Source organism: Centroberyx gerrardi, chromosome 17 (assembly GCF_048128805.1).
Source record: "Centroberyx gerrardi isolate f3 chromosome 17, fCenGer3.hap1.cur.20231027, whole genome shotgun sequence".
Taxonomy (NCBI): Eukaryota; Metazoa; Chordata; class Actinopteri; order Beryciformes; family Berycidae; genus Centroberyx; species Centroberyx gerrardi.
In genome coordinates, this window is record NC_136013.1 from 13,178,052 (window position 1) to 13,189,336 (window position 11,285).

The 11,285-nt window shown below is 43.9% G+C and overlaps 1 protein-coding gene across 1 annotated transcript in view; it reads left to right on the plus strand.

Annotated features, from left to right (window-relative positions):
• Positions 1-10,686, plus strand: part of rnf144aa (ring finger protein 144aa) — a 28,678-nt gene extending 17,992 nt beyond the window's left edge. The window contains exons 3-8 of the mRNA XM_071912718.2: positions 1,101-1,205; positions 2,377-2,437; positions 4,355-4,571; positions 7,141-7,288; positions 7,843-7,932; positions 9,449-10,686. Of these exons, the coding sequence (XP_071768819.1) occupies positions 1,101-1,205; positions 2,377-2,437; positions 4,355-4,571; positions 7,141-7,288; positions 7,843-7,932; positions 9,449-9,580 (753 nt within the window). The 3' untranslated portion in view covers positions 9,581-10,686. The remainder of the gene's footprint in view (positions 1-1,100; positions 1,206-2,376; positions 2,438-4,354; positions 4,572-7,140; positions 7,289-7,842; positions 7,933-9,448) is intronic.
• The last annotated feature ends 599 nt before the right edge of the window (positions 10,687-11,285 follow it).

The window sequence follows — 11,285 nt, forward strand, 5'->3', positions numbered from 1 at the left end:
ATGCAAAAATGTAACATGCTCTGATGCATCCAGCACCTGGTGTGTCAAATGGCACTTCAGAAGAATTCATAACGGAGAACGCACTGCCTGAAGTAAAAATAAAATGATACATTGATTATTTCAATGACAAATCAAATTGCCACAGCGGTAAGAAAAATGATGATGAAAAATGATAACAAACTGAGGGTACTTTTCAGCTAATCAAGTGAAGAAAGTTACGGTTCACTTGTTCAACAGACAGACAGTTTTGTATTCAAAATTATTGGGATGTGCATTTTCACTGCACTAGAGGATCTCTCTTCACACAATAAAGCATGTGATTTTCAGAGGGGCTTTAACTTTACAAGTTAAAGACATGGACGGTTTGCCCTGAATAGGCCGAGACACAGGAAGACTCAGTCACAGTGTAAACACAAACAGTGCCTGACAAACTATTTTTATCACCCATTTGATAGTCGAACATTATTTTTCTATCTGCTTTCTGCAGTTTAAGAAAAGTCGGAACAAAGTCCAAACAGGAAATGGCTTGTTTGCTCGACCATGAAACTGACACAGAATAAAAGCCAATAATCCTGCAGTGCATATCCGTGTGGTTGTTTTGGTATGGCAGGGAGCCCATTTGAACAGGAACACAACATAACAGAGTTGAGAGATTTGTCTTTCTTATTCACTGGAGCAATATCAGAGACAAAAAGTTGTGGGTTTTTAAACAGACATAAGTAAATATTGTATTACATGCCTCGTACTGGAACTCTGGATTTTCAGATCTACATTATTCGACAAACCTATGTCTCATGAATGTAATTTCACAACCAAAAACGTCTCACTGTCTTCCCCAATAGAGTTGATAGTGGTTCAGCAAATACTGTAAATGGCACATTTAACAGTGAATGCCACAACAGAAGTGAGGATTCTCCTTTTTCTGAAGTGAAAAACGGACAGAGATAGAGAGGAAAGGGAGACAGTCATCCTAGTGTTTGTTTACTTTTAAATCTGATCGACTGACTGGCTACTGAACTGGGTTAATGTGATGTGTGTGTGTGTGTGCGTGTGTGTGTGTGCCTGTCTGCCTGTGTGTGTGTGTTTGTTTTCCCTAACAGTGCCTGAAGCAGTATGTGGAACTCCTGATCAAAGAAGGCCTTGAAACTGCAATTAGCTGCCCAGACTCTGCCTGTCCCAAAAGGGGACATTTACAGGAAACTGAGGTATTGATATAAGGAAAAAAAAGTGTTATTTTTTAATTAGATTGCCATTAGCCCTCTCTGTCCTTACTTATTCCCAAAATCTGCACATCCAGGCCCTTGTCACAGCCCGATCCTCCCTTCCATTTCCCTCCTAGCCCCTCAGTAATGTCTTTTCTCTGGAATGGCTTGAGACTGGACTGGATTTCCAGACACGAATTGTCACATTTTCTTGTATTTTCACACATTAGTCTTTACAAATGTTCATGGAACTTGCACAACAAGTGATTCATCTGCAAAGGTAGCACATACACACAAAATTGGAAATGCGTGTGCTTGAGATGAGAGAAAAACAAATTATCTTTGTAGAGCAGATCAGTTCCCCCCATGCCAAGCGTCTTGTGGCCGCGTTGCTCATTTCCCTCCATCATAGGAAATCTGAGGTGATGAAACTAACTTGTCTGTAGCTGGTATAAAACCTCTATGACTCCTTCAAGCTCTAGTTTAATTCAAGATGACCACTGTGCTCCACCTGCCAGTGTGTTTATACCATTGAAATGAACGGTCTTTGCCTTGCTACTTTGCTAGCGGAGGTCAATCTGAGGCCAAAGCGCTCCTCGTCCTGCAGGCAGTTTGGTTGATGGACTCACTCTCTCACTTGGGCTCGGAGGCCCGGAGGCACGGCATGGTTCAGCACACCGCAGCCTTATGTTTCCAATCAATCAGCGTCACTGGCCCTTAATGGAACCCCAGCTAGTCATGCCAGTCGGTGAATGCATCCTTCATTGCCGCCCGCTCTGACAGCAATGCCTTCGACTTGTAATTGACTGCTCTTTTACAAAGCTCCGAATACTCATTTCATTGCCCAATAAATGAGTACATTTAACCTTGAGCGGGTCTGTGTATGCACCTGGCATACATCCTGGCAGTAAGATTCACTAGTTCTGCCTGGGAATGAGACAGGGGGCTTATTGGTAAGCGAGGGGTGAGTTCTGATCTTGTCGAAATTTGACATTGTTCTGAAAATGAAATTCACATACCGCATGTATAATTGTTTCTTGCCTCCACTATCTATAAATATGCATGATGACCTGCTTATTTCTCTCTGTCTCTCTCTCTCTCTTCCTCTCTCTCTCTCTCTTCCTCTGTCTCTCTGTCTCTCTTCCTCTCTCTCTCTCTCTCTCGTCCTCTCCAGATTGAGTGCATGGTGGCCACAGAGATGATGCAGAGATACAAAAAGCTTCAGTTTGAAAGAGGTGAGTAAGAGCGGAAGCAGCCGCAGCACATCAGCGCCAACTCAGCGGGTGATGTGTGGGTAATGACTGTCAACCGCAGACACACGCGGACCCACCTGTCTCCCTGTGCTACTTCACTGTGACACGGAAAAGGATGACGACAGCCCAGTGCGGCACGTTTCCGGCGAGTTGCTGCTCGCTGACTCTGAAATCACTCATTCACCCCCCGTGGACATTTGCAGACTTGAAATACCACACAGGAGCGTCTGGGAAGAATCTGTGGATGTGGCTGCAGAGATTTGAGTGAAACCTGTTTGCTTAGTGCATGTTAGTCTTGAGTTTTCTGCACTTGTATTCACCATGTCAGATCTGCATTGCAAGTGATTGATTCGGACTAGTCTCTTTCTGACAAATTCCCACTTGTGGTACTGCATCGATGTCACCAGGAATTCTGGAATCAATACAGCCGTTGATGCACTGCCAGTAATCAGGCAGGCAGGGTGGGAGTATGCCGTTGACAAGTATTCAGGCCTAACGCTTGCCTGATTTGTACACTAGTATCCTGAGTCAACCCTGTCATCCTCATCAAAGTTTAACACCGGTCCCCATCAAATATACATGAAGGGGAAAGCCTCCCAGACTTCGTTTAAAGAGATTCTAATTGGATTGGTACGGCTCTAGCCTCGTGAACGGTCTGACTGACTCCGATGGAGGCAGGTCTTTTAGCATAGCATGATGGTTTAGTTAAATCCTTTTTATCTCTGCCTCACTGTGCCGCTATGTATTCACTGTCTGCGGCTTGTCTGCGTATCTCGGTGGTTTACACTATTTGCAGAATAAATGTTAACCGTGCGATAAAAGGCTTGGATATCAGTGCTGGGAAGATAATGGCAGGCCTGTGCGGTACACGTCATGCTGTCAATGTAGACATGCTAATCGGTGACATGGGAGTTCCCACGCTACCAGAGAAAGCAGGAACCCAGCCTTGCTATCGCTCTTTCATGGCACGTGCCCCGCAGGTTCTCCACCCACACAGAGGCACATACACAGAGCGACACTCGATTCACATGCATGCACATAAATGCATGAGCACAAAGGACAAAGACACACACACATAAACACACAAACACACACACACAGGCACACAGAAAAGGGGCCATGACTGCAAGATATCCTATAAATGAATAAAAAGCCTCAGAGAGAGCTGTTGATGCTGCCTGGATAAGGGCAGTCAGCCATCTCATCAATGTCCCGGTCCAGTCAGGCAGAATAGTGGCTGTAACCGTTCCATATTTCCCAGGCCGAGCCAAGAGTGCATGTGGAATGTGCGCTCGGGGCTCTTGGCAGAGAGGCGAGGGGAAGGAGGACAAGTGCATCACACTCTAAACTTGCAACGACAGAATTGGTGGGAAACGCTGAAAAATTGTCTTTTTCCCCACCTCAAAAAGTCATGGAAAATGATAAATATTCAAACGGTTTTGGAAAAGTCATGGAAATTGGTTCATAATCTTTCATATTTTTTTACTCACACTTTTAGAAGTCAAACTTTGTAGATCTTGGTAAGTTTTAAGGAATCATGATAACATTGCTTGATTGCATAGGCCCAACTATTATAGTTGTAGGAAGCCAAAAAAAAAAAGACTACTCCACAAAAAATGTAATGTCTCAACATAGGCAATGACAAATATCGATCTTGAAAATTGTGCTATATATCAGAAAAAAATATGACCATAAATGTGTAGGAACCCGTTTACCAATATGCAAGGTTGCCTTCATGTGTGTGAATTGTTGAATAGATCAGTAATAAATGGATTATATATCTTCAGTACATTCACACTGCGATCTGTCGCCAGTCATCGTGTGTGTTAGAGGAGTCGCTCCTACCGACCTCAGAGAGCCACTGTTCTTGACGCCGGCCCTTGTTGTGTGCCGTCACAGAGGTGCTGCTGGACCCGTGCCGGACGTGGTGCCCCTCCTCCACATGCCAGGCCGTGTGCCAGCTCAAAGAGGCAGACACGCCAGCGCTGCCCCAGCTGGTCCAGTGTGCCGTCTGCGCCCTGGAGTTCTGCTCGGCCTGCAAGGCCAACTGGCACCCCGGGCAGGCCTGCCAGGAGAGCAACCTGCCCATCACCTCCTTCCTGCCGGGAGAGAACAGGTACCTGCTTTGGATCGGCTTACACTCATTTTATTTGTTGTTGTCATCCCTCATTCTGTCTCTTCACTTCTATTTATTATCTTGTTCCAAACTACTTATATTTTCTCTCTCTCTCTCTCTCTCTCTCTCTCTCTGTTATCTTTCTCATTCTCTCCATTTCCCTCTCATCTGTCTTATTGATCAGATCTATGCGGTGCATCTCTCTAATCTGAATACCCCATACACAGATTACACATTCATTCAACACATTCATACATGCTTCTACTCCAGTGACCTTATATTTATGTTTGACTAATGAGGCCTGTAGTAACTGATAATATAGCAGCTGCTGGATAATGTAATAACTTGTCAAAATGTAATAAAACTCTCTCTGTAAATGGGTCAAAAATATAATAAAACTTACGTCATATACATTAGCGATTACTACTTCAAAAGTAATATATTTTAAAATTAAGATGTAATAAAAAATATTGATGAATAATGTAACAACTCTAGTTATTTAAATATTAGTCAGTTTTATTAGTACTTCATCAGTTAAAAATATGTTACACTCCTTATGAGGTAATAATTGCCAGTTAATGTAAAAACTGTGATGTGATTGCATTACCCAACAATTTATTATAGTAACTGGTTTTATTACATTTTCAATCCATTTTAGAGGTACATTTTATTACATTTTGACAAATTATTACATTACAAGTTGCTACAAGGCCCAACTACAGAGGCAAACCTTGCCAAATCCTGGAAACAATATTCATATTCTCAAAAGAGGAGTAGCAGTCTGGGATTCATGGTCAGCTCAACTGATCATTCAGTAGAACTTAGGATCAATGTTCCAGTGCTTGAGTTCATTCATGAATATATATAAGCCCCTACAGAGAGCCCGCCCATAGTTCCAGGAAGCCTGCTCAGTCATGTAAGAAACAGTAGGACTCATCCGGCGCATCTTTAAATATGGATTGACAGCTGGTCCGGTTGGCTGTTGTGCCGCCTGTGTCCTTGGGGGAGCAGCTCAGGTTAGCCAGGGTTTAGTTGGGGATCAGCCAGGGCTACAGCGCAAAGTAAAAGGCAGACATAAAACAATCTCCTGAATCTAAACTGCAATGAAGCACTCTGAGAAGGACCTATTAATCTTTTTAAGGACGCAGTGATCTATCTGTGAGGGTAGAGGAGGGGAAGCTTGAGAGGGCTGCCCCGAGATGTACGCAGCTGACCTGCCGCTCTGTGATATCCTCTTAACCTCGAATCCTCATTAGCTCCACAGAGCTTTCCTCTATCTGCATAGGTTCAGGGCGAGGCTCAGAGGCCAAAACGGTGGGAGAGAGGATTAAGAGGGCTACTCTTAGATGTTAAGAGCTAACCCTCGGTGGCTGAACTGCACCTCCTTGCTGTAAGGATGTCTGTGAAAGCTCTGGATTCTGATCCTTCGCTCCCCAAGCATTTTCTCAGCCTTGTTGTTTTTCGAGGAAGGTGGCTGGAGAAATTATTAACCTGCTAATTTGAATGGCAGCCTCATACTATACCTGATCACAGCAGACCTGACCTATACAGCTATTATGTTAAAGGGCATTGGTATTCCTCTGTGGAAAGTTGTATTTACCATCAGACCCTCTGCCTGCCTGCGATAAGGTTTCAGTTTCCCATGAGCAATTCTTTTCATTGCGTCACAGCCAGTATCCCAAGGAAGGGTGTTTTCTCCCCACACACACAGTATTTTTCTTGGGCCTTTCAACACGACTGCTGCAGATGCCCAGAATAATATTTAACTAATGGAGTTGCCTAAAAATGTTAAAATCTGCCCATCTAGTAAATGAGTGCAAGCAGTATTGACAGTGCTTTCTGTTACGAACTCACAGCTGTGCTTTAATTGCCTAAAAGAAAGGACAAAGATTGATTAGGGATGTTACAGAAAAGAAACAAGGGATGATTCAAATGCAGACCAAGTATCTCACGCTCTCCCTCCCCCCTAAGCAAATTCAGCGAAGTCTTGTTTTCTGGTTTCGTTTCAAGATGGCTGCCAGGTGTCAGATGAATAGAGGTGTGGGGGGGGGGGGGGCCTCGCAGAACGTGCTGTAATTCACTCAGGCCCGGTTCGATCAATACGTGGAGAATTGGCCTGGAAATGAATGGGCTTGTTTTCTGTCCTAGGAGGGTGCAGAGAAGGACAGCTACCTGCTCGCCTCCTGCTTTGAGGAGTCAGCTCTTTACTGAGACAGGAGAAATGGATACAGACTAACTGACACCAACAGGAGGGGGAAATAAGTCTGGGAGGGTGAAGGAATAAAAAACAAGTGCTGGAGTTGTGTGTGTGTGGGGAGTTCAGTGCCATTTTAATGACAGGTGGTTTTTAGAAGAGTCTCATACAGGCTGCTGAATTGAAGCTATTCACACTGCTGGCACCAGTAACCGCTTTATACTGTCCTCTACCACAAACGGTAGTAAATATTGATCACTGCGTTATTGCCATCTAATCTCCAACACTTCTGGTAAAATGAATGTAAATTGGATTTGATTTCATGACCGAAGTAAAAAAAAAAACACATCAAGTTACTGTCTCTCTTCTCCACAGCTCTTTCTATAAGAATGAAGAAGATGATGCACCGATCAAGCGCTGTCCTAAATGTAAAGTTTACATTGAGAGGGATGAAGGCTGTGCCCAGATGATGTGCAAGAACTGCAAGCACGCCTTCTGCTGGTACTGTCTGGAGTCCCTGGATGTGAGTTGTACAGGCAACTGGTTCCTACTAATTCCCCTATTCCTTGATATTCACTGCCATAGCAATGAGAGCAACATTATGCATTTTTTTCAGCTACATATGGCTCTACAGATTAATATTTCAATACTGTATTTGCATGCTGTCTGACAAGGTTTGCTGTAGATATCGTTTGTCTCCTTGTGACAGCAATGGCTTTCATTATCAGAAAATTGTAGCTAACCTTGGACTTGATAAGATGCATTTCTAAAATGTTTTTTTCTATGGAATCCATTACAAGATAAATGAAAATGACAGTTTTAGCAGAGCTTGGATAAGGCTCGCTTATATGAGCCGTGGCGCCTTATGTAATCCTAATTGTATAAGCACAGACGATTGGGCCACACAGGTCATTTAAAAGCAATTATGTCTGCCAATCTCAGAACAGCTGCCTGTGGTCAATCTTTATCTGTATTGTCTCTGTGTGTGTGTGTGTGTGTGTGTGTGTGTGTGTGTGTGTGTGTGTGTGTGTGTGTGTATGTATGTGTATCTATGTATGTTATGTGTGTGTGTGACAGGATGACTTTCTCCTGATCCACTATGACAAAGGGCCCTGTCGAAACAAACTGGGCCACTCCAGGGCATCTGTTATCTGGCACAGAACACAGGTGAGAGCTCATCTCTCTCTCTCTCTCTCTGTCTCTCTCTCTCTCTGTCTCTGTCTCTCTCTCTCTCTCTCGCACAGGGCTCCCCCTTTATCTGCACTGCAGCATGTGGCCGTGCACGTGCTCTCTCTCTCTCCCTCAAGCACTCACATGCAATGACAGACTGGTATTATCCTGGCAATACAATAGGAAACGGACAGCTTGATCCATGTGCCGTGAAAAGTGTCTGGTAAACATACGTGGCCAGTTCCCCGCTGTCTCTAAGTATGTCTATTGTGCAGACCTTTTGCCGTGGAAATCATTCAAGGTGCCTCTGTACCTATGAAACCGAATGAAATGACGGATTACATATGAAGGATTAGATATGACATGTAATTTCCCACGCCTGTTCTACCTCCATGCTGCACTGGCTTGTGCTGCCAGCCTGATAATGCCTTCAAGTCTGTGACAGAGGCTAATGCTGTTGTAACCAGCTCTACCGCTGCTCAGTTCCCAGATTTCACCTCAGTATCTCTCCTTAGCCAACTAATCTATTCATAGGCTAGCACATTCCATTGTCCAACATACTTGTTATGTTGTCAACATTAGCATACACACTGGCATCTGTTGCCCAGTGGGGCAGGCTGAGTCATATGGTTACAGTTCAGCTTGTGTGAGCGAGCTATAGCTTTCCTGCTCTGTCTCTGTCTTTGTCTCTCTCTCTCGCTCTCCCCATTTGACCCGGCCTTGTGCCCTCAGATCTTGAAAAGCGTCCCTCTCACTCATAAATACCTGAGATGTGCCAGGGAAAATGTGGCTCATGTAAGAATTGTCCAACTTCTCCCATGCCCTCTCCCCACCTGTATCTGTATCATTCGAGATGGGTTGTGTTTATCCACCAGAGCCATCCGGTAGAAGGAAGGTCTTGTCCCTATATGTAACGCTCTTCATCATGCTAGCATCGTCAGGGTCTGTTACTCTGAGCAAAGGGGATATTGCACTCAATCCACTATGCTTCTCTCTACATCCCATCCTCTCTACCAGCCGTAAAAAGGACAGTCAGTAATGCAGTTATGTGTTCTTAGATAACAGGCACTTGTCCTTCAGAAACCTGCCCCCGAGTGATCCCCAAAAACATCTTTTCTCTCTCGAAATGGAAGGAAAAGCATTATGCTATTATAAGTCACTGTTGCATGTGACTGCATATTATGTATTCCATTTTGTAGCTCTGATGTTGCGCTGGTGTCTGGCGCCCCCATGTGGTGAATTATCTAACTTGCCCTGCTCATAAATGTAAAGAGAAAATCCACTTACATCATTCGTCTCATCTCTTTTTTCCCATGTAATGTTAGCAATGCAGTGATGCTGATTTTTTTAAGTATGATTAGCAAGGGAGAGTTAGTAGTTAGAGAGACCATACCTAGTTCAGTTCCCAAAACATGAATGTTGTGTGCATCAGCAGCCATGTATCCTGCCAAAGTGTTGTTAATTTAAATGTTTTTAAATTAACCTTTTAATTCTTGCTGCTCCCTCTCTTCAGGTTGTGGGGATCTTTGCTGGGTTTGGCCTTCTCCTGCTGGTCGCCTCCCCTTTCCTCCTTTTGGCCACTCCCATTGTCCTCTGCTGCAAGTGCAAGTGCAGCAAAGGTGATGACGACCCTTTGCCGACCTAAACACGCCATCGGAGAAGAGGCGGAGAGCCACCCCAAGGATGGGCCATCTTTTTTCCTTTTCACCCCTTTACATTCTTTTCCTCCCACCAGCTTTGAGTGCTTCATTTTTCGGGCCGGGCCTGCGCCAGCCCCGGCCGCTTTGGGATCCATCGCTCTGCATGGGAGAGGCATGGGAGAAAAGCGACCTACACCTTGGCCTGGAGGAGAGGCCCAGGGTCAAAGGTCAGAGGAGGTCAGACTTGTGAAAAGGACCACAGTGTCCTTGTGTGTGAGACATTGGTGGTTTGGGCATGTGTAGCAAGTATGGGCCACTTCAGGGGGCCTTAGCCAGTGAGTTACTGTGGTGTGGTACATATGGTGGGTCATTACAAGCAAAGGAAATATATGAGTGTTAAGAAATGCTTTTTATTGTTCTCTTGTATGGACATTGTCATGCAGGAGCCACTTTTGAGAGAACTTTTACTTTATCGCTCTGTTTTGTTGGTTTGTCGTACGCAAAAAAGCTTTTTTCCCCACCACCACACTCTCTATGTAGCTCTACAGGTTCAGTCAGTAGCATTAGAGTTACACCACGCATGTTTGGTGTTCACTCTGTTTGCACACAGAACATGGTTTCTTTGTCATGTTCACGACTGAGGTAGAGATGGGAGACTGTCGTCCCTCTCAGCTCACTGTACAGCACGTCCTCTTGATGATGTCAATGTTTTATAACCTTTCGCTTTTAATAGAACTGTGCTCAGAGTAGTGTCCACGTATTGTACTTTTGAGTGTTTCCCAAACCGTTAGTTTGTTACAGATATTAAAGGGGATTTCCACTCAAACTTGAGAATTCATATGTTATTCCTGTGGTCAGGTGACAATGAATGGGAGACAATTTTGTTGACCCTCAGAATGATAGCCTAAGTTTTATACCCAAATGAACTTTATTATATTATCTAGTACTATTGCTAGTTGTTAACCACTGGGTGTTATCCCAGTCATCTTTACCATCTTTCCCAACTCATTTTCTATGGAGCAACTCCAGACATTATATTTTGTGACATCTTAAGTTGGAGTTGTAGTTCTCTGGTTTCTGTATTTTTGGAGATCTGATGAATATTTAAGGTCCTAGAATTTCCCAAATTGAGTGGTGTTCCCCTTTAAGGTCAGCATTAATACGAAGTCTATCTGTAGACTTTGTGTCCACATGCTGTGGAACCAACAATCATCATCTACAAAAGTAGATGTCACTCAAGTAATTCTCTGACCCAGTTGGTGGTTTAGCCAAATAGAAATGAATGGCCTTAAATTGAGAATAGCCAAAAATGGGCATTTCCCCTGTGCATTAAAAGAGTCAAAGTCAAAATCTGAATAATCCCAGGGAAAGCACATTGAAAGACATTTTCAAAACATTAGTCAGTGAAGCCCTTTATTTTATATTCAAATGATTCTATGATGTCATCCATATGCCACACTGTTAATAGCCATACTGTATAACCCAAACTGCTGTTATGAAAACTACTATCCTAAACAGATGTTTTGTGTGAACCAGGGCCTGTATTATTTACTAAGCCTCGCTGAGCAGGACAGCTGATCTACAACCGCCCACCTGACCATCATCACTAATGATCCGAAGCTGAACTGAGATCAGATCTCCCGCTCTTTGATGCTTAACAAATACCTGCTGGCCAAAATTGCAAACTTGCATATGTTAGTGGTCTGAGTG